We start from the raw sequence: 24,338 nt of genomic DNA on the forward strand, positions 1-24,338 counted from the left end.
TTCATTTGAGAATACATTGATTATATACTTAGGTAACATAAAATTATATTTATCTAAGATAACTACCTAGGTGAGTTTAAGAAATTCAGATAATAGGCAGAACTGGAGTAGAGAGAGAGTAAATGTCCTGCTCACTGCACAAAACAATTGCTTTTTTCTTCTCAGTACTAGTTTCACTGTAGCAATTTGTACCAATTTACAAGGATTAGAGAATGACATTTCTTGAGGAACCAAAGAGTGACCTTTTGCATCTGTGCAGAAAAGAGACTAATTTCTGAAGTTGAAACTCTATAATAAAGGTTTTTAAAATCTTGTTTAAACAGAACAAAGCAGTATTTCAGAAGTAGTGTTTGGAACATTGTCCCTTTTTTCCCTGTTATAGGTGAAATCCATTTCCATTCCATTGTAACAAGCATTTGTATGTGGTCATTTACTGTCATTAATTCCTCTTCAATTCTTAGGATTTGTTTGTTTATTTGCAAGTGTTTCCTGTGCTATATGTGTTTTTGGGAGGTGGGTAGACAGGGATTGCCAATTCAGGTTGGGCGTCTTTCTAGGTTAAATTAAAGATATAATTGACAGTTTTTCTGTTTTGGATTAGAAAAAAAGATGAAAAGATAATCAGTTCCCCTACTTCTCATACTTCCAACCAGGATGACTTTTTTCTCTTGGCTGTTCTGCTTGCCAGATAAGAGGGTATGGTGCTTTTGACCCCAAGGGCTTCTATAGCTAGTCCTCCTGGAAAGTTTGGTTGTGAAATGAGTCTCTGCCACCTCACTGTTCTTTTGTTTTTTGTCTTTAATAGGCATAATGCTTAATCTTCTGAATGTAAATTCTGCTTTTCCACATTTATAACTCTTCCCTTCAAGGGACCTGTAATAGGCATTGAGGAATTGCTGATGGAAAGAAACCAAAAAAGTAAGAGCTTTAGCTTTGCCTTTACCATTTGAATTAGTTATGTCATCTTGTTTTAGTAAATAGGGATGAGAAAATGGAGATGAGAATCTTGAAGAGAAGTGCAGATGGCACAATCAGCTCCTCCTTTCTGTTCCCTCCACCATACCTTAAGCAGGGGTGGTGTGGTTATTAGAGAAGAATTGCATAAATATATGTTGAAATTATTGGAGGACATGTAACATGATACTGCTTTATAGTGTTTTTCATTTGGAGAAATAGTGGAAGCCTTTCATATGATTTCCTTATCAAACTGTTCATGATGAAGTAGCCAGGCATATAGAAGGCATTCGTGTTTCTTTTTTAAAAGAAAATATTGCATCATAGATATATTCTTCTCATAGAATGGACACCTGTCACATAAGAGTGTAACCCAGGGGCGCCTCGGTGGCTCAGTTGGTTGAGCGTCTGACTCTTGGTTTCGGCTTAAGTCATGATCTCAGAGTTGTGGAATGGAGCCCTGGTCAGGCTCCGTGCTCAGTGTGAAGTCTGCTTGAGATTGTTTTCCCTTTTCTCTCCCTCCCTCCCTGCTCCTCCCTCTGCTTGCTCCCATGCACACACTCTCTCAAATAAATAAATAAATAAATAATCTTTAAAAAAAGGGGGGGGGTTGTCACCCAGTTGGGAGTCAGCTGTAGTGCGTGTCTTCCCCCAAACAGTGAAAAATGGTTAGCTCCATACCATTACTAGGGTCTCAGAACTGATCTATTTCTACAGCATTGCCTTAGAATTTAGTGGGGTTGTGAAGTTGTGCCTGTTGCTTTTAATCTCTGTTTCTCCATGGGCTCTAGAATACATGACCTTTCAGTGTTATAGAAATACAAGAACCAGAAATAGAAAATTCAGATACCTCCTCTCAAGCTCATCAGTAGCGATGTAATATGGGTGACCTCTATGTGTTGGCGATAGTATAGAGCCATTGGAAAGATTGAGACCATGAAGTTGTCAGTGAAAAAGTACTTTTGTTGCAGGGCACCTAGGTGGCTCCGTTGTTAGGCATCTGCTTTCGGCTCAGGTCATGGTCCCAGGATTCTGGGATTGAGCCCCACCTCGGGCTCCCTGCTCAGCGAGGAGCCTGCTTCTCACTCTCCCTCTGCCTGCTGTTCCCCCTGCTTGTGCTCTCTCTCTCTCTGTCAAATAAATAAAATCTTAAAAAAAAAAAGTACCTTTGTTGAAAACATTAACAATTTATGTTCTAGCCCCAAATTACTTTCACATGTTAGTCTTTACTTATAAAACATTTTAAATTTGGGCGCCTGGGTGGCTCAGTTGGTTAAGCGACTGCCTTCGGCTCAGGTCATGATCCTGGAGTCCCTGGATCGAGTCCCGCATCGGGCTCCCTGCTCGGCAGTGAGTCTGTAAAAAAAAAAAAAAAAAAAAAAAACCACAAACATTTAAAATTTTACTAACATATGGTAAAATTGATCTTTTTTGGTTGTGTACTTCTGTGAATTATAATACATGTGTAGATTTGTATTACCATCACCAGAGTCAGGATTCAGAATGGTTTCCATTACCTCCAAAAAGCTCCCTCATGGTATCTTTGTAGTTCAACCCTACCCAAACCCAAGTGACAACTGATCAAAGAATTCTTTGTCATTACAGTTTTGACCTTTTGAAAATGTCATATAAATGCAGTTGTGTAGTATGTAACCTTTTGACACTGGCTTCTTTGAATATATATTGCCTTTAAGATTCATTCAAGTTGTTAAGTGACGCACTAGTCCATTCCTTTCTTTTTGGCTGAATAGTATTCCATTGTATGGCTGAATGTACCATAGTCTATTTTTTTAAAAGATTTTATTTATTCATGAGAGACAGAGAGAGAGAGAGAGGCAGAGGGAGAATCAGGCTTCCTGCTGAGCAGGGAGCCCGACGCGGGACTCGATCTCAGGACTCCGGTATCATGACCTGAGCTGAAGGCAGACGCTTAACCATATGAGCCATCCAGGCGCCCCCATAGTTTATTTTTATTAAATGTAGTATATCAGTTTGTTCTTTTCTTGTACTATCTTTGTCTGGTTTTGCTATCAGGATAATACTGAACTCATAAAATGAATTGGGAAGTATTTATCTTCCATTTTCTGGAGGAGAGTGTGTTGAACTGGTGTTATTTCTTTAAATGTTTAGTAAAATTCACCAGGGAGATTATCTGGGCCTGGAGATTTCTTTTTTTGGAAGACTACAGATTTAATATCTTTAAACAGTGCTAGGGCTATTCAGTGCTATTTGCTAGAAGTTTAAATTTTATTGATTTTTCTTTTCAAAGAACAGGCTTTTGTTTCATTGATTTTTCTGTTTCGATTTCATTAATTTCTGCTCTCTTTCTTTCCTTCTGCCTGCTTTGTATATCTTTTTCTTTTTTAGTTTTTTAACATAGAAGTTTAGATCATTGATTTGAGACCTTTTCTGATGGAGTCATGCTTTCCCTGCCTCTCACATATTATAACTATTGATATATTTGGATTTAGTTCTACTTTTTTTATTTTTTTATTTTTTAAAGAGAGAGTGCGTGCGCACGTGTGAGGGGGGTGGGGAGCAGAGGGAGAGGGAGAGAATCCTTAGCAGTCGCCATGCCCTTGGTGAGGGCCTCAGTCTCACGACCTGAGATCACGACCTGAGGTGAAGTCAGGATTTGGATGCTCAACCGACTGAGCCACCCAGGCACCCCTGTTTTATTTTTTTGGTTTCCTCTCTGTTCTTATGTAACCTCTTTCTTTGGGTTATTTGAACATTTTTTAGTATTCCATTTTAATTTATTGTGTTTTTGCCTATGTATCATTTTTTTAGTTATCAAAGAATTATAATACATATATTTTCACAGTTTCCTTAGAATCAATATTTTATCACTTTAAGTGAAATATAGAAACCTTATCACCATGTAGGTCCCTTTACCCTTTATGTTGTAGTTGTCTTATGTTACATCTACGTGTATTGGAAATCTTATTGGAAAGTGTTGTTATATTTGCTTTTCATTGCCAAACATATTTTAAAGAATTCAAGAGGAGGGTAGTTAATTATATTAATCCAGATATTTATCATTTCTGTTGTTCTTCCATCTTCACAAATCCAACTGTGATGTTTCTAGGCATGGATTTCATTATCCTGTTTGGGGTTTTTGAGCCTCTTGAATTTAGAGGTTTATATCTTCCACCAAATTTGGGAGTTTCTGGCCATTATTTCTCTTCATCTTTTTTCTCTGTATCGAACTCATTTTCTTCTACTTGGGCTCTTGACATGAATGTTAGGGATTTGGTGTTGTCCCACAGGTCCCTGAGGCACTAATATTTTTTTCAATATTTTTTCTATTGCTCTGAGATTGGGTAATTTCTGTTGATCTGTCTTTAAATTCACTGACTTTCCATTCTGCTGTTGAGTCTGTCCAGTGTATTTTTCTATTTCAGTTATTGCATTTTTCAGTTCTAAAATTTCCATTTGATGGTTCTTTATATCTTGTGGGTTTTTTGTTTTTGCTATGACTTTCTAGTTTTTTCTTTGTTTCAGGAGTATTTGCTCTTACTTGTAGAGCATGTTTTTACCTGCTTTAAAGTCTTTGTCAGATAATTCACCCATTGCTCTAATATCTGTGTTATCTTGGAGTTTTCTGTTGGTTCTCTTCCCACAGGAGTTTGAGATTTTTTTGTTCTCTGTGCCAAGTAATTTTGGGTTGTGTTTTGGAGATTTTGAACATTATGATATGAATCTTAGTGTCTTGCTTAAATGCAATGGAGAATGTTAATGTTTTTGTTTGGGCAGGTAGTTGATTCAGTTAGGTTTTAGGCCACAATTACAACCTCCTTTCTTCAGGTTGTAGTTTTAATCTCAGTTCTGTTTTCAAAACCTTTGTTTGTAGTACATTTGGATTTTTCCCATAATATGTATTACCCAGTAGCCAATCTGTGACTTGCATGGCGGTTTATCCTATATTTTAGTCTTCAGAGTCTATGGTATGCTGCTTAAGGTTAAACCTGTAGATTTACAGCTCAGGGGTGAGCTAGGAGTTCATAAACAACTTATAATTATTTAAATGCTTTCCCCTCTATTATGCGCATGGTGTTTTCTAGATCTCTGGGACAGACGCCCCCCCCCCCCCCCCCCAGTCCTCTGGCTTCATTTCATTCATTCCACTGTGGTGTGTATTTACTACAGTTTCATCTGGAGGCAAGTGACAGAAAGACAGGAGAAAAATTGAGATTAGTCCAGTTTCTTGAGTCAGTGAGGATGGTACCTTTCCCTCAGAGTTTTAGGCTCCTGCTAGTTCTGTTGCTGCCACTGTTGCAGCTGTCAGGATTGCTTGGGAATTGGGTCATGGGGAATGAGGAACAGAAAAAAGAAGAGATTTCCCTTACTCTTGCTAAGCAATTAGGAGGCCCCTTTCCACTCCTTGGACAGAGATAGAGGGCTTTTCCTAGAGCTTTCTTTCTCTCTGCTGTTCCCAACAGCCACTTTTTGGGTTTCAGGTGCCATTAAGTCCAGGCTGGGGGCAAAACTGGATGGAAAAATTAGAAGCTCACTACCAGCCTGATAATAATATCAGATTCTGGGCTCTTCCCCAATCCACCTGCTATTATTTACTTTCAAAATTTCAATTAGCTGCTCCATTTATTCTGTCTGGGTTTTATAGTTTCAGTCAGTGAGATTAACAAGGTGGAATGTGCTTACTCCATTTTACCCAGAACTAGAACTGCCCTGTTTACTTATTACCAATTTTAGAACGTAATGGCAACTTGAATCTCCTTATTTCATTTAAATTTGGTTTGTCAATTACATTTTTTTTTAACATATCGTGATCCTGTGTGTAACAGTGCAAGCCCTATTGAGGAGATGATGCTACATTAAATGTAAAAGGAAATAGGAAAATTAATTTCTCTTTTAGAGCATAGTCTTCATGAAATCTAATTTTCCATAATTATATTACATTTGAAAAACTTGTTTTCCTATTTTCAGTTTAATCTATGTGTTCTGCCTAAGGATTTCCAGTTCCCTTCACTTTGGAACTATTTTATTCTTTATTCATTCTAACCTTTTAAAAATGATTTGCTTCGGGGGTGCCTGGGTGTTCATTCGGTTCAGTATCTGCCTTTGGCACAGATCATGATCTCACGGTCCTGGGATTGAGCCCTGTGTTGGGCTCCCTGCTCATTGAGGAGTTTGCTTCTGTCTCCTCCTCTGCCCCCCCCCCCATGTTTGCACGCACTCTGTCAAATAAATGAAATCTTTAAAAAAAATAATTTGTTTCAGTAATTAGGTTATTGGTCATTGTAGAGTTTAGTATGAGGTGATATGCTTCATATTAGTGGACTCTTGGCTCTCACATGATGTTGCAGACACTGCACGAGAATTTTAGAGACGTTCTGAAGCATGTCTTCACTTCCTAGACTGATACGGGAAGCTGATTTTATTATAAGACTGATAAGTGTAGATGACTTCATCTTTTTTATTTTCAGTTTCCTTGGTAAACAACAAGATATAAGATTATTTGGTCATCAATGAATGGTGCTTGGGAAACAAGCTTTTTTTTGGTATAGGCCCACAATGAAGGAATTGAATAAGAAAGATTCCCAGAAAATCCTGTTGTTGATCAGTTGCTAAGAAGCAACCAGATCACTGAAGATCTTATCAAAAACTAAATTAGAAAGTATTTCCAGGGACTGATGTGCAATAGTAACTGAAAGAAGAGCATGTGTCTTATCTGTTCAGGCTGCTATAACAAAATATCACAAACCAGGTAGCTTAATAAGCAATGAAATTTATTTCTCAGAGTTCTGGTGGCAGGGTGGTTGGGTGAGGGCCCTCTTCCAGGTCACAGACTTTCCCTTGCATCCTCTTGTGGTGGAAGGGGCTTGGGATCTCTCTGTAGCCTCTTTTATAAGGCACTAATCCCATTCATGACGGTTCTACTTTTATGATTTAAGCACTTTCCAAAGGCCCCACTTACACTATCACATATTCAGCATTTTAGCATGTGAATTTTGGGGGATGCAAACATTCAGACCATAACAGCATGTGAATGAGTTCACTAAAGCTGAAATTGATTGAAAGTCTTATCCATTTCAGTTTTACTCTTGGTTGTAGTTATAAAGTTGGGGTGAAATTGAAACTCTTGGTAGAAATGAAAATTCTGTTGCTGTTTTTGTAAATACATACCATAATTTGCTGGCTCTTCGTTGTACTTTTTTTTTTTTTAAAGATTTTATTTATTTGATAGAGCACAGGTAGGTAGAGCGGCAGACAGAGGGGCAGGCAGAGGGAGAGGAGAAGCAGGCTCCTTGTTGAGCAGAGAGCCCCATGTGGGCTCGATCCCTGGACCGTGGATCATGACTTGAGCCGAAGGCAGACACTTAACAGACTGAGCCACCTAGGCACCCCTTCATTGTACTTTCTGATTAAGAATTTTATTTTTAACTGAAAAAATGTGATGTTGAAAAAATATATAATTGTGATCATGAATAAAGAGAAATTGATGTGTTAAAGGGACAAACATTTTGTTTACTATAAAAAGACCTATTAGTTATTTAAAAAAAATTTTTTTTAAGTAGGCTTCACCCAATGGGGCTTGAGCTCACCACCCTGAGATTAAGACCTGAGCTGAGATCAAGAGTTGGACACTTAACTGACTGAGCCACCCAGGTGCCCTGATTATTATTATTTTTTTTTCTAAAGATTTTATTTATTTGACAGAGAGAGTGCACAAGCAGGGGGAGTGGCAGAGGGAGAGGGTGAAGCAGGCTCCCCGCTGAGCAGGGAGCCCAATGCGGGGCTTGATCCCTGGACCCTGGGATCATGACCTGAGCAGAAGGCAGGTGCTTAACCGACTGAGCCCCCCAGGCACCCTGCCCCGATTATTTTTTTAAATGTATGGTGTTCAGTTGGACAATCAGTATACTCAGATAATTATGTGGAATGTACTATTTTATAAAACTTGTTGAAAGAGAAAAGATACTTCTCTTTTACCAGTGTGTATGTCCAGCCATTATCTGAAAACCTTTTTTGGAGGTTAAGCCTTTATGGTGTGGGGTCAGGCACAGTGTTATCTTTTATGTTTTTCCAGTGGTCATTTCCATATAGGAAGTCTAACATAGCAAGCACATGAACTTACCTATGTGCTCTGATTTGCATGTATCCTTCCTTTGTTTTGAAAATTAAAATTCTCACTATCATGTTTGAATTGGTAATTCCAGTTCTGTGTCCTTTAAAGATGGAAATGCTGCAGTGGTACAGAATGGTCAGGGGTTAGAAAAATACGTTTTTAATCCCTTTGGTCTCAGTTGGGAAGCCTTTTTTACAAATGTACATATGTTGCAAGGATTTGGTGCTTATTATATGCTCCTGTTACATCTTGTGCTTACCCCCATCATAGCACTTGCTATACTGTACTATATTGTAATTGTTGATTTTTGTTTTTGTTTTGTGTATCAGTGCATAAGGCCTAATGGTACCTAGAAAATAGGGGCACTGGCTAAATATTTATTAAATGAATAAATACAGGCTGTAGCAAGGTAGGGAATCTGGTATAGGGCCTATTTGAATAAAGAGAGAGAAAGAGAAAAGTGCCTATTGGTTAAGCATACTAAAGGTCTGGAGTTCAGGAAGTAATTTAAATTCTAGTAGTTGTTGAATTCCTGTATCTTTTTCTAAATTGTCTTCTTAGGTGATATGACCAGTCTATTTGTTGGGGTAGATTTTTTTCTAATTCTCTGTTACTTTGTTTTCAATTGGTTTTTTCCTATATGCTGAAATGTGACTTCTTGTGCTTCTCTCACTAAACAAAATGTTTTCGTTATTCTTTGCCTCCATTACCTGTGTGTATTTTCATAGTTGAAGGCATATATTTAACTGTGTCAAAATGTCTTACATTCTAAATAAATTGTATTCACTGTTTAAGGCCTTCTGGAATAAATCATTCTTTATATTTAACTGTTCTCTTTTATTCTGAACCCAAGATAAATAGGGTAGCAGCTGGGTGAAAGTGAAGTAAAATGGGACTAATTTTCATAATTCCCTCCCCAGAATAGTTTGATGGAAAACTGATTACGTGACTGTTCCACCTGAAGAATCTTAAAGGTAAGAGGGCTTGTGAATATTTGTATAGTTAGGAAAAACTTAAAAATGACACTCGTAGGTACTACCTTGGAAATTGTGGTTATAGCTTCACTTAACTATGACCTCTTCTTTTTTGCTGGAGTTGCCATATTAAAACCATTTAGTGTTTTATCTCTTACACATATATAAAGTAGGAAATAGGATGCAAAAATCCTAGGACTATTTTCTTTTGAGACCTAGATTTTGTCTTGCTTCAACATTTTTGTTTCCAGATAAATAGGAATCTTGATAAATACTGTCAGTGTAGAATAAAGAACATATTTATCCTTACATAAGATCTGTTTGAAAAGCTATTTGACAATTTAAATTCTGTGAACTCTTTCCTTCTCACATTCTTTATGTGGATATTCTTTGAAATACAGGAGTTTTTAAAATAATGAAAATCCCTTCTTAGTGAGAGTCATACAGATTTACAGTCTTGCATCCTATGATATACCGAAGATCCTTTTGGGGTGGGGTGGTGTTCATGTGTTTGTGCCTGTGTGTTAGCTGTTGGGTACTTCTTTTGTGCTAGTCTTGTGCTAAGCACTTAAAAAGGATTATGTGATTATGTAATTTAGTCTTCATAATGACTGAAGTGGTTGCTACATTTATCTCCATTTGATAGATGAGGAAACAGGCTTAAAGAGGTTAAGGTCACACAGTTAGTAAGTGGCAGATTAGTTGTGGTTTGAACCTGGACAGTTTTTTCTAAAACCTGTGCTTAAAGGGACATTCCTGTCTCTATACTGGTATTAAAGCTCCAGCAACAAACATGCAGGTGAGGGATATTTTAAACAAAAACATGTTAGAATAGCCCAGTTGAAGCAAAGAAGTCTACTTACAAACTCTAATAAAATTGTTGTACAGGTAGAAAAAAAAATTTGGGAGCATTTTGTAAGGGATTTAAAAATCAACAATGGTAGAGCGGGACTGAGTTGATTATGTAGCAGAGAGGCTGGAAAGGAAATAATTATTAAGGTGAAGGAGTTAATTGCCTTAACCTTACTCTGAAGTGAATTAATTGAAGGCACTAGAGCAAATACCCGTGATAGTTTAAGCCAGATTGATAAAATAAATGTAGATAAATCAACAAAATCACATAGCCTTCAGGGGTGTTTTAAAAGGAACTCAAGGACAACATTGTAGAACCATTGACTCAGATGTGTAATAAGTTAACTGTTGGGCCAGAGTACAGGTTGAATATAGATGTAGAGATGCCTATACTTTAGAAAGCTTGAAGAGCCCTCTGCAGTGAGAGACTAAGCCACATCTGCAAACTTTTTCTGGAAGGGGCCAGGTCGTAGATACTTTAGGCTTTGCAGAATATATGGTTTCTGTCACAGTTATTTTTTATTCGCCGTTGTTGTGCAAAAGAAGCCATAGGCAAAATCTAAAGGAATGAGCATGGCTGTGCTTCAGCAAAACTTTATTTACAGAAAAACTTGGCCAGTTTTTTGACCACTGGCCTATAATAGTGCATGCTATCCCTCCCTGGACATCAATAAAAAATAGCCTCACTATGGTTTCTTCAAGTGAAAATAACATTCTTAATGGGAGGATCAAATTTTTAATAGATAATTGGGAGGCAGTTAATGGCTTTATTTAAGACTGGGATTGAGATGAAAGATCCTGCATTTAATAGTAATGGTTATTGGGGCGCCTGGGTGGCTCAGTTGGTTAAGCGACTGCCTTCGGCTCAGGTCATGATCCTGGAGTCCCGGGATCGAGTCCCGCATCAGGCTCCCTGCTCGGCAGGGAGTCTGCTTCACCCTCTGACCCTCCTCCCTCTCATGCTGTCTGTCTCTCATTCTCTCTCTCTCAAATAAATAAATAAAATCTTAAAAAAAAATAGTAATGGTTATTAACATTTGAGTGTTTATTACTGCAAGACAATGTCATAAGCACAGGTTTGCCTGAAACCAGTGCCCAAGTCATTAATCACTGAAATATACCACTCAGAGTACCTTACTGAATGCCCCCCTTTTTTTAATTGAATTTTTTGGACAGGGGATTGAATTTGGGGACCTGTTTATCTTGGATAGAGGATTGGAAATAAAGGAGAAAGAAGAATAGATTATTTGAGAGTGGTTCTGGGAGTCACTGGCTTCTCTGAAGACCTTAGCCATGTGAATCAAAATAGTATTTAGCATCTTCAAGAAATATGCTTTGTCCTGGCATAAGTATGCCCAACATAGGGACAGCTCTTACTTTTTCCCAGTATCCCTTTTATTCAGCCTTGGCTCCCATTTATCATATCTGTGCCCTTCTATGATAGATTCTATAATGGCAGGATTGGGTTTGAGAGTGGGGTGGGAAATAGAGCTAAACTTCCTCATGGCCTTTCGTATGTCTTCTATTTTTGTACCCAAAGGATCTAACTACTCTTTTGACAGAATATTAGTAGACTTGATCAATTTACTTGTTACTCAGAAGTGTTGATTTGTGTTTTTTCAGTCCTATGTTTGCCTTTGTCTCACTTCTGTCTAGGGAAAACAAAGAAATTGGGCAGTCAACACTTTCATTACCCTTCCCTATTTTTCTGTTCTTACTAGCACGAGTAATAATAATAGGGGCACCTGGATGGCTCAGTTGCTTGAGCTATCGGCTCTTAATTTCGGCTCAGGTCATGATCTCAGGATCCCGGGACCAAGGCCCATGTCAGGTTCTGTGCTCAGCAGAGTCTGCTTGAGGATTTTCTCTCCCTCTCCAGCTGCACACCCCCCCTACCCCCCTCCTGTGCGTGCTTGGGCACTAGCTCTCTCAAAAAATAAATCTTTAGGAAAAAATAATAATGATAATAACAGCTACTTACTGCATGGCAGTGCAGCTGCGATTTGACTGTAGGTCTGAGTCTTAACTAGGATGTTTGTATCTTTAGATACCGTGGACTTGCTTGAAGGACAGTAGGAGGAAGCAAGGAGAGCGAGGTTTGAAGTGAACTGGATGTAGATGGAAGGAAACAGGCTTTGGAAGAGAAAAGGATGGAGAGAAGGGAAGGATAGGAATTTTAAATGGAGCTGGCCAAGGCTAAAATGTTTGGTTTCTGTTAGTGGGAACCTCTGGTCCCTTCTCTGATTCCTTGAAGCTTAAGGTGCTTCAGCAACTACTACAATAGGAAATACATTGCTAGTGTCTTAGGTGTAACTTGAAACAATTTTCTTTATATCCTGGAACTGTGCTGTCCAGCATAGTAACCAGTAACCACATTGGATTACTTAAATTTAAATTAATTAAAACCTAAATCGAAAAATTTTGTTCCTCAGTTGTACTAGCCACATTTCAGGTGCTTGATAGAACAGCTCCCTGTCGGGCAGTCCTGATTTAGAGAACTGAACTATTTTCTACACTATTGTTACTTGAATGCACTATAATGGCTGGCCTGGGATTCTCAATTCCATGTATTCCAGGGTTTGTGTGGGAGAATGAGTTCTGAATTCTGAAAACTGATTGATACTAGTGCTCTTTTTTTTTTTTATTCCACATCTAAAAGTTGATGCTTTTATGATAAATAAAATTTTTAAATTAGGTCATTCTTCCCAAACTTTTTTTTTTTTTTTTAAGATTTTATTTTTGACAGAGAGAGGAGACAGAGAGATCCCAGGACCCTGGGATCATGACCTGAGCTGAAAGCAGACGCTTAACCATCTGAGCTACCCAGGTGCCCCTGAAACTGTTTTTATGGACATATTTGGAATAGTATTTCTTTTTTTTTTTTTTTAAAGATTTTATTTATTTATTTGAGAGAGAGAGAATGAGAGACAGAGAGCATGAGAAGGAGGAGGGTCAGAGGGAGAAGCAGACTCTCCGCCGAGCAGGGAGCCCGATGCGGGACTCGATCCAGGGACTCCAGGATCATGACCTGAGCCGAAGGCAGTCGCTTAACCAACTGAGCCACCCAGGCGCCCCTGGAATAGTATTTCTAATATATAACGGAAGCAATATATAATGAAATAAAAAGGGCAGCTTGGAAGATATAAGTGCTTTAAGATCATTATGTTAGGGATAAAAGACTTAAAAGATGCTTTAGCTTGGAAAGGTGGAGTCTGGGAAGAGATATTAAAGACTGAAATTGGGAAATTAAAGTCCTTTGAAAAGTAAACAGAATTAACTTAAAATCAAGAGTGAACAACCATTCTTTGAGATTCATTTGAGGTAAACCAAAATTAAAAGAAAATTCTGTTTGATTTATAGATAATTAATATACAGAACTTGGTCAAACTATTAAGGAGTCTAGGTAGAATATGATATGATTAAGAGTCATTAATAGTTAATATAATGAAATCAAGTTATATCTAACTTCTTGGGTAACCACAAGGAGGGATAGTCCTGCCCTCCCACAGCTTCTCTCTTAAGTTTTTTTTATTGACCACAAATTATTGGCTTAGGACCATGCATCTGTATTGTATTCCTTTGCTTCTGTTACTGGAAATTTAAAGCAAAACTGGTATTAAAAACCATGAGTCCTTAGGTTAAAAATTGGCATCTAGGCAGATACAACAAATAAATATGAGCAAGTTCTGACTATAAGTTGTTGAACTGAAAGTTGTGACTTTTATCTAGTGAAATGCTAAAACCCTATCATTTTGAATGAATAAACTGGTAATGTAGCATAATTGGTTTAATTAGATGGCCGCAGTTAATACATGATGCATTCAAGAAGAAGCGCACAACTTCTAAGGATTTGGAGCACTTAGTTTTTTAAGCAGATTTCTCTAAATTGATTGAGGCTTCTTAGTTTCTCAGTGATAAACTATTGCTTATGTACTTCATTGCATGAGTTAAAATAGGGCAGTATTTACTGTAAATGTTAATTATAGATTATAGTTTATATGTTAATATAAAATATGAAAACAGCCTAGAATATCCAATAGGACATAAGTTATTTAGCTACATAAAGGAATAGGATATTGCATGTTTTGAGGACTTCCTAGATTTTTAAAATATTGTATTTTCAAATTGACATTTTATCACATTTAATTAACTCAAATATTTTTTACTCTTAGATACTTAGGATACTGGGGGAGTTGGTATGGTATGAATTTCACCACATAAAGATTACACTCAATTATAGATCATACCAGGAGCACAGTATGCCTTCAAAATCAACTTGGGAAGTTGCCTAGAGCAGTGTTTCTCAGGCTTTAACATAGGTATTAATCATGTCCAGATCTTGATAAAATGCAGATTATTCACTAGGTCTGGAGTGGTGGCTGAGGTATCCTGCATTTGTAACAAGTTCCCAAGTGATACTGATACTGTCCTTCTGAGTGAGTATCAAGTAATCTGTGATTGTCTGAATATTTTTAAAGTAATCTTCTGTATCAGTAATTCCATTATTGTAGTTGCTCAGATCAGAATACTTTGGAATTATTCTGGAGTCTTGCTCTCTAACACATACCTCACATTCAGTCTTTCTGCAAATCCTGATGGCTGTATTTTGAAAATAGCTGGAATTTGATTCCTTTTCATCACCATTGCTACTACTCAGGTACAAGCCGCTGTCATCTCCTTCCCTAGATGATCAGTCGACTTTCTTTTTCCTTTGCCTCCTCCTCTGCTTAAAATCTGCTACTGGCCCATGTCACTCAGAGAAGCAGCCAGTGTGTCTGTTTACCTTAGCCCTTAAGGTGTTGCAGGATCTCATTACCTCTCTGTCCTCATTTACTACTTTTCATCTCTTTCATTCTATTCTAACCACACTTGTCTCCTTGTTTTTCCTTGCACATATCAGACACACTCTCTTTTCTGCCTTTGGACTTTATATTTGCTGTTCTTTTCTGCCTCAAATGCAGGTCCTCTAGGTATTCACATAATTCTCTCCCTTGATTGTTTCTGATTGCCATTTCAAATTTCACTTTATCAGAAAGGCTTTCCCTAAATATTCTGTGTGAAATAACACCTTCTCCATAATTGTATGTTTATTTTATAATTGCATTGTTTTATTTTTCTCAACTTCTCAACATACTAGATGTTTTAGTGTGTTTATTGTATCTCCCCTGCTAGAATGTAGTCAGGAATTTCTGTCTTGTTCAATGCTATACTTAAAGCATTGCCTAATAGTATACCTATGGCACTCAGTGAATCTTTGAATTAAAAAAAAAAAGCAAGCCCAGGAGGAAGTCATTGGGCCTCTGCTTGAATACCTTCATCGATAGGTTTTTCTACACCTCCCTTCAGAACAGCCCATTCCATTTGAAGGTAACTGCTAACCTTCTCCTTAAGTTTTCTGTTCTTCCAGGCTAAACATTCTTACTACTTTACCTTTTTGCATATGAGATGGTTTCCAAGGCTGTCACCAGTTTAGTCATCTTCCCTGGACAGTCATCATTTTGTTGTTTGTCCCTGAATAAAATAGCACCAGAACTAAAACAAATGTTGCAAATGTAGGCTGAAGGGGAAGTTTTCCTTTGTTTTTGACAGTCTGCTTTTATTAAGGCAGACTGTGATTAAATTAACTTTTTAATTTTTTTTTTTTTAAGATTTTATTTATTTATTTGACAGAGACGCAGCGAGAGAGGGAACCCAAGCAGGGGGAGGGGAGAGGGAGAAGCAGGCTCTCCGCTGAGCAGGGAGCCCGATGTGGGGCTCAATCCCAGAACCCTGGGATCATGACCTGAGCCGAAGGCAGACGCTTAACACCTGGCCACCCAGGCGCCCCTAAATTAACTTTTTAAAGTAACTCTAATCCTTACCGATTTTGACTTTTTAAACCACTAAAACCTTTAAGTCTATGTGCTACTAAGTTTCTTCTGCTTTACAGTTGGTTTTTGAACCAAAGTGTGAGTCTTTGCATTGCTCCTTGTTTAGCCTAAAAGAATTTTCCTGGGCAATACATACCTTTAATGTAGAAACTAGTATGTTTAAATTATTGAAGAAACTAATAGAAAAATTACTTCATATAAATACGGGAGAATTATAACTGATGAAATTGGGGATTTCTTGTGCTGAGATACTCCAAAATGTTTTTGAACAGCTCATTGCAATCGTATGTCTTGCATCAGTTCAAGAAAGAATTAACTTAAAAAATAATTTTACCTCATAAACTTATTCCCCTTGACTAACAAATTCATTTCCTTTCCTACATTTCTTGTTTTGCCTCTTGTAATCATTTTCTTAGTCCTCAAGGCCAGAGTAATCTTTGACTCCTTCCCTGTATTTAGTCATCATATCTCAGAAATTCTTAATTTCTTGCTTTTTTATTCACTTCATAGCCAATTACTCTAGCTATGCAAATCTCTCTGCTTCTAATCTCTCCCTGCTATAATCCATTTCTGTGCTTTGCTGACAGATCATTCTTTTAAAAGATTCATTTATATTACTTTTATCATTTCAGTCTTCTTCAGAGGAATCTCTAAGATTGGGTCTAAACTTCTCAATCATTGGAGATCCATTTGTAATCTTTCCCTACTTGATTTACATTATTTTGCGTATTGCTTTCCTTACCCATTACTATAGTCTTCCAGATGAACTTCTTAGCATATATCCCTCCTCAGTACACATTCTCTCTCTCTCTCTCATACTTTTACTCTTCTTGTTGTTGTCAGATTGGCCTAGTTAAATGCTATTTTATTACTTTAGACTATGTTGCCCCTTAAATGCCTTAAGCTCAACACACATAACCTATCACCTTCAATGAAAACTTCAGTTCAAATTGATCTCTTTTCCCTAAGCTCCAATTATATTTATGCCTGTACCACAAAAGCTATCATTTAGTCTTTGTTGCTTAATACTTACACAAGGTTTTTCCTTTCAGTAAGACTGCTTGATGACAAGGAGTATAAAAGAGTACTGGATTATCCATAAAATTTACTGGCTTGGCTTGTACTATGTTCTTTTATGTGTAAAATAATTTCTTACAGTTCTGGGTTTTTGTTTTTCATTGATACTGGGAGAACGCAAACATAAAATTTCTCTATTGTAATTCATCCTATAGGAAACCCTTTTCAAGGAGAAATGAAGAAGAAAACTATATATACCCTAAATGTGGGAGATCAGGAGTATGAAGATATGGAAGGTAACTTTTTTATAAAGCTTGTGTGTTCTTAGTGTTTCTAAACTGTTCATTTGTGTACATTTCAAAATTCACAAAGAGTTTTTTGTTTTCACTTATTTTCATTGGTCTTAAATTCTGAAATAAGCTGCCTGAATATATGCTATATTTACACTGAAGAAGTGTATACATTTTTTCCCCTCCTCCCATGTCTTATTTTTGATTGATTGAGGTTTTTGGTTTGCTTGAATTCTTTCTTTTTAAATTTTTATTCCCTACTGGTTTATGAATATACTAATCTGTTTTTGTTGTTGTAATTTTCCGTTTTGGGTTTTTAAAATAGTTGGCATTGATCTTTTCTCTGCTTCTAAAGTTAATATTTTAATATTCACTGCTAACAGTAAAGAACCTTAGAACACTCTAACTCTGATCATCCTGCTCTTCATAGGTTATAGTCATCCATTATTATTATTTTTTTTTGAAACACCACAGATTAGTCGATATTTTAACATAGATAGTATTTGGGGGGATTTCTTCTCCATTTCTTTTTTTCTTAAAGATTTTATTATTTGAGAAAGGGAGAATGAGCATGGGATGGAGAGGGTCAGAGGGAGAAGCAGACTCCCTGCTGAGCAGAGAGCCTGATGCGGGACTCGATCCCAGGACTCCAGGATCATGACCTGAGCCGAAGGCAGTCGCTTTACCAACTGAGCCACCCAGGTGCCCCCCATTTCTTTTTTTCTTCCTGAAAAAAGCTTTAAGTTCTTTAGTGAAAGTCTATTAGGGGTAAATTCTTAAGTTTTTGTTTTTATTTTATCCTCTTCAAAACTATTCAAAGATAGATTTACAATTCTGGGTTGATAGGTTTTTGTTTTGTTTTGTTTTGTTTCTCTCTTAGCACTGTGGAGATATTATTTAACTATTTTTCTGGTTTTCTTTTTGCTGTCAAGAAATCTCTTTTCAGCCTAATTGTCAATCCCTTAGAGATGATCTGTCTTTTCCCTCATTTTTCTTTTTAGATCTTATTTTTATCTTTGATGTCTTTGACATTGTACAGATCTGCTGCATTGTTTCTGGCATGGATTATTTTCATTTCTCTTGGTTACCATACCTTGTATGTCCTTTATCTTTTGGATCTTTTTTGTTTGTTTTGTTTTCTCATTTCTCAGCCATTACTGCTTTAACTGTTGCATATTCTTTATTCTCTTCTTCTGGGCTTCAATTAGTATGTTAGACTTTGTTCTGATCTCATTTCCCACTCTGCTTTCTCAGGTTACATCTCCTTGTATGTCTCTTAAAGTCTAGATAGTTTTCTCAGATCTCTCTTCCAGTTCACAAATACTCTTTTCTTCTGGGTCTAATATGCTGTTTAATCATTCTATGTTGTATTTGCAAATTCTGATATTTGAAGCTGGTGGGCATCTAAATAAATTGAGAGTAAGTATAATATATAAAATGCAAAAAAATAAATCTAAATAAATTCTTGTTTCTGCTGATTCTTACTCAAGGTAACTTATTTTCTTAGGTTTGGCAATGTTTGATTATGAACTCATATTTGATCAATTTAATCTGTAGAATTCTGAGGGCCTACCTAAGGGATGTTTTCCTTCAGAGGATTTGTATTTGCTTTTTCCTGAACCCATGCTTTACTTTAGCCGTGTTGGGGGTCTTGACCTAATATGGAAGTCTCTTAGGATCAGTTATCCTACCTGGGTTGGTTGTAAGTCTCTAGATGTGAACCCTAATAAGAACGTTTGCTCCCAGGACAATCCCCACTTTTTCATTTGCTTGGTGTATATTGTTCGCGTTTCAGCTGACAATTTCTTTATTTTTGTTTCATTTTACGTTGAATTTTGGAGTTTCTTTTATTTACTTTTGAGCCCACAGTACATATTCTTGTATGGTGGTTATATTGCTGGTGGGCATTTAAATTAGTACAAACCCTAAGGGATAAAATTTGACAGTATCTATTCAAACTACAGCTGTACATACATGTTGATCTAGCAATTCCTGTTTTAGGAATTTATCCTATAGATAGCTATTAAAAATATGAAATGACAGTTTTTCATTGTAGCCTTGTTTGAAAGAGCCAAAGATTGAAAACAAGTGAATGTCCATCAATAAGTTAAAACAAAAAAATGCTGACTAGTGTGTATAGTGTTTTAGTATTTGTGTAAAGAAGGAGCTTTAAAAGGATGTGTTTTAAGAGTTGCTTCTGCACCAAAAATCTTTGGAAGAACACAGAAGAAACTTAATAGTTGTTACTTGTTGCATTCAGTGGGACTGGATGGATGGCAGTAGATTTGAGTGGGAGATTTGTCACTATAACCTTTTTTTTACTTTAAAATTTTTGAACCATCTGATTATTACTTAAAATTAATTCCATAAAAAAATTCTTTTTACTTCCCCATTAAAAATGTAAATTAGAAAAAAAATTAAAAAATGTAAATAAGTAAATGTTGGGATATTGTGCTCAAGATGTTTGTTACATTGTAAGATTTAATTACTTTGTAATAGGGGAGCCCTTTAGAATATCTAGTTCATGATACTGCCACAAACATGTCATTTGGTCTGGAAAACGTGAAAGCATATATGGCTGCTTTACTTTATAGGTGAAGAAAACAAAGATAATACTGCTACCACTGGTCTGTTGTACAGTGAAGCTGACAGATGTCCAATATGTCTTAATTGCCTGTTAGAGAAAGAAGTTGGTTTTCCAGAAAGCTGTAATCATGTCTTCTGCATGACCTGTATTCTTAAATGGGCAGAGGTGAGTCTGACAATAAATTAAATATTATTGTATTTTAATTGCCTAGCATGGTATCATGCCACCTATAGAGTTGATAATGCCTTTTATAAATAACATGTTTTCCCCTTACTGTGGACAAATCTCCCTGTATTATTCAAATTCTGTCAGTACACTTTCTTCTAGTTTTTTTTACACATCTTTTTTGTTCTTCTATAGTTAAAAAATTTTAAGTGCATATCTTAAAAAACAAAACAAAACCTGGGGCACCTGGGTGGCTCAGTCGGTTAAGCGTCTACCTTTGGCTCAGGTCATGATCTCAGGGTCCTGGGATCGAGCCCCATGTCAGGCTCCCTGCTCAGCGGGGAGTCTACTTCTCCCTCTTCCTCTGCCTGCGTTTACTCTCTCTCTCTCTGTGTGTGTCAAATAAATAAATAAAATCTTAAAAAAACCAAAACAAAACCTTACAGGAATAACAGATTTTGGGGGGGGTGGTAAAAATGCAGTAATTCATCTTTGGTATACTTAACCCTCTTGGGATAATATCTGCTTACTACTAATAACACCTTCTGTCTGTTTTGTGTTTTATATTTTTCAGAGAATTTTTACATAGATTATTTGATTTCTTCTTGTATCAGCCTTGTGGAATAACAAGAGCAGATGTAGTAGTGTTCTTCAATTTTACAGATGAGGAGCTTGGACTTTGTGTTCTAGAACTTGACAAGATTTCATAGCTTAAAGAGGCAGAAGTAAATTTAGAACTGCCATTTTCTAATTCTTATTTTTAATGTAGTATGATAATTTCACAGTCCAAGTTAATGATATTACTGAGTTTCTTTATAGGTTGTAAGTGATTAAGAAAAGGATATTTTGGACTTTTAATGTATTATGTTGACTTAGTTCAGGCCAAATAGATCATGGTACTGGTACATTGAATCACTGAATACGCATTATAAGCCCTATTGTTATGAATTGTGAAATAAAAAAATTCATTGTCATATGAATCATGCTGTATTTTTCTGAGTTAGTAGTCTTTGAGTGTGTAAAAATGAATAAAGGAGATAAATCACAAAAATATTTTTTCAACAGTAGCTGCATTCAAATTGATGTCTTTAAGCACATTGGAATTAATTGCTTCTTACAAAATTGGGGCTTTCAAAGTTCTGTGTTTTACTTATATTTTCATTAATAGTGTAGAAAGGAGAATATAACTGTATACTGATGATGCTGTGGCTGAGTTCTGGAAGGAGGAAAAAAGATTTGTTATACCAATCGAATTCATAGCAGTATACTTGGAAACAGTTCTAATTAGATTAAGGCCTAAACTGGTCTTGGCAAGAAGGGACTAAGGAGAGGTAAAAATGTATTTTGGGAAAAAATATGTTGAGTTTAATTTAATTATTTAATATAATTATAAATCTCCATGTGTTTGCAGGAGCATTGACTAATGAATGCATATTTTTCTCTGCCACCCATTTAAAGATTTCATCTGTGTTGAATTTAATGCACCTTGGTTTGCTTCATGATTAAATATTTTAAAAATAGAGATTTTGCTTCCAGTAGAGAAGCAACATTAGATGGGTAGAAGGTTCAATTCAGTGCTTTTATAAGATTGTATTTAGTGATCACATAATTGTAAGGTTCAGCAGCATAGTCTGAGTATGTGCTTTTCTCTGAAATTAGAATATATAAAATAGACATGATTCTCCATTGTTATGCTCTACATGCACCTTCAGCATAATCATACACTTTATCATGGTGTACATCCTCCAAGTTTCTCTAGGGTATATATCTAGAAGTAGAACTACTAGTAGGTTGTGGACTATGCACATTTTCTACTCAGTTCTAAACTTACCTGTTTTTAACTCGTTGAATATATTTTTTTTAAGATTTTATTTATTTGAGAGAGAGAGTGTGGGAGTGTGGGGGGAAAGGGCAGAGGGAGAGGGAGAATCCCAAGCAGACTCCCCACTGAGCGCAGAGCCTAATGGGGGGCTCAATCTCAGGAGCCTGAGATCATGACCTGAGCCAAAATCAAGAGTCTGACGCTTTACCGATGGAGCCACCCAGGTGCCCCTGAATATTTTTTTTTAAGTTGAAATACTTGATAACATATATAGTATTGCAGTCAACACCTTTCTTGCATGTAATATTTTCTCTTTTGTGTTACTCCTTTGGATATAAATCTTTATTGAAGCCAAACTGCTTTTAAAAGAAAGTAGGGGGACAAGGGGTATTGTGGTATTGTTTAAACAAAAGTGATTAACCTTGAAAGCAGAGAATAACCAGAGAGTATTCTGAATTATTTCATTGTCCCTAATCAGGATAGCAGCCATCATTAAATTGAGCAGTAACAAGAGCACAATCCAATAAATTGTTCATATAAATAATAAATGAATATTGGTTAACAAAATCACTTCGGCTTTGAATTAAATTTTCCGCTTGAATCTTTTATTGGTATGATAAAAATTGGATGTGTTTTGAAGCATATATGTGCTTTGACAAATAGAATCAGATTTCAGATTCACTGGTGGTTTTTCTTCATGGCCATTAGTTGTTAAACTCGGTCCTCTCATTTTCCTTAGCCGCCTTCTGTTTTCTAAAGAGGGGCATGCAGTTTACTTTGGATTTCATGGTTAGGATATACCTGTCTGTATTTAGAGGCTCCTAACCAGCCAGGCCTTATTCTAAGGCTTTTAAAAATATTCTTTCATTTAAATCACTGTTAGTGTTTATTTAATATTCAAGACAAGGATTCTGAACTCTAATTTGTTGCTAAATACTTAAAGGAAATAGCCTGAAATTAAAATAATTTTAAAAAATTGATCCATAGTTTAAAATTTTACCAGTGTTCACTTTTAGTAGGAAGGTAGAAATCAAAGTGAGATTTATAGTGGTTAGAAATCTACATAATAAGAAAACAGTATAAAATGTGTTGCGAATCATCTTCCTAGCTTATGTGTCTTTCAGAAATGCAGCTGAGCTATCTGAGATTTGTCCTCCAGGTTCATTGAAATAGGATTCAGAATGGATATCAAGAACCAAAAAGAAGTACTTATTTATTTACTTTCACCTTAATATTTTAGGCATTGAAGAAATTCTCCTCTGTAAGAAACAAGTAAACTTACAGTATAGAGTAGCATAGTGTATTTATATCAGACACCCTCCTGAAGTTTTTCATGCTCCTAAAATATCTATATCCAAAGTCAAAGTTAGTTTTAATCTTTTCAAGCTCTAAAATTTTGGTTCTCTGGTTATTTAAAACAAAAGCCATGTAAGGCCTTTCAAGTGATCAAGTAACTGAGCTTTAGTCTGTTGGTATTTTATACAATTTGCCTTCCCCAGGGCAGAAAGATTCAGGATAATGGAACCTATGGTGGCCTTCATGGCCCATAACCTAATTACCTTGGGGACACTAGAACAGATTAAGCATGTCTACTATGACTATGTTTATTTTTTTATTTTTTTATTTTTTAAAGATTTTATTTATTTATTTGAGAGAGAGAGAATGAGAGACAGAAAGCAGGAGAGGGAGGAGGGTCAGAGGGAGAAGCAGATTCCCCGCCGAGCAGGGAGCCCGATGCGGGACTCGATCCCGGGACTCCAGGATCATGACCTGAGCCGAAGGCAGTCGCTTAACCGACTGAGCCACCCAGGCGCCCCGACTATGACTATGTTTAATTTCAAGAAACTCTTGCATGGTAGGCCTGTTGGTTTGTGAAATAATAATGATGATGATGTAGAAATAGAATATTAAATTAAGCAGTAATTAACACTTAAGGAAAGTTGAAATTTTTATTAATTTAAAGCATTAATATTAGAGCTGAGAATCTAAAACTAAACAAAGAAGACCTTTGAATGGCTGAAATATGCACAGAGCAATACACTATAAAGTTTATCAGCCACTCAAAAAGTTATTTTACCAAATTTATCCACCTATATTTTTACCTATATTACCTATATATATTTTACCTATATTATACCTATACAGTCTAAACATATTGACAGTTTTTACTTTGCCTATAAGTTTAACCTTGATCCTCTGAGTTTGCACATTTTATTATTTTTAAATTTTATTTATTTATTTGAGACAGAGAGAGAGCACGAGCAGGGAGGAGGGGCAGAGGGAGAGGGAGAAGCAGGCTCCCTACCGAGCAGGGAGCTCGACAACTTGGGGCTGGATCCCAGGACCCTGAGATCATGACCTGAGCCGAAGGCAGCTGCTTAACCAGTTCAGCCAACCAGGTGCCCCCTGAGTTTGCACATTTTAAAGTAGATATTTAGAAAGGTGAAGGCTAGAGAAGCGTGACACACAGCTGTAGTAGTGACAGCTGATCCATAAATGTGATTCCCTATAGACAATAAGATACTACTTCCACACACAAACATGCAGGTTGAGAAAATAGGATTTATGATTTGGCAGATTGCCAAGAAGTGGTTAAAATTTTGGCCCTAAAAGGGTTAAAGTTTAAAGCCTTGGAAGCATTTTATGTTTGAAGTATTTAAGAGATTATTTTATTTAAAGGGACACACATGTGATCAGGAGGTTCTGATATCCCCTAG

At 36.5% G+C, this 24,338-nt stretch overlaps 1 protein-coding gene across 8 annotated transcripts in view; it reads left to right on the forward strand.

Annotated features, from left to right (window-relative positions):
- Positions 1-24,338, forward strand: part of SCAF11 (SR-related CTD associated factor 11) — a 104,518-nt gene that overhangs the window by 11,144 nt on the left and 69,036 nt on the right. For 5 of the 8 annotated variants that reach the window (XM_064591361.1, XM_064591362.1, XM_045873580.3 and 2 more), the window contains exons 2-5: positions 8,965-9,018; positions 14,236-14,306; positions 16,973-17,053; positions 19,642-19,799. In XM_064591361.1, the coding sequence (XP_064447431.1) occupies positions 16,993-17,053; positions 19,642-19,799 (219 nt within the window). In that variant the 5' untranslated portion in view covers positions 8,965-9,018; positions 14,236-14,306; positions 16,973-16,992. Of the gene's footprint in view, positions 1-8,964; positions 9,019-14,235; positions 14,307-16,972; positions 17,054-19,641; positions 19,800-24,338 lie in introns of those variants that run through there. The other 3 variants (XM_045873579.2, XM_054507086.2, XM_054507087.2) reach the window with 3 other exon arrangements.

The sequence above is a fragment of the Mirounga angustirostris genome, unplaced genomic scaffold (assembly GCF_029215605.1).
Source record: "Mirounga angustirostris isolate CCGP_5_RB_7025 unplaced genomic scaffold, mMirAng1.0.hap1 SCAF_5, whole genome shotgun sequence".
NCBI lineage: Eukaryota > Metazoa > Chordata > Mammalia > Carnivora > Phocidae > Mirounga > Mirounga angustirostris.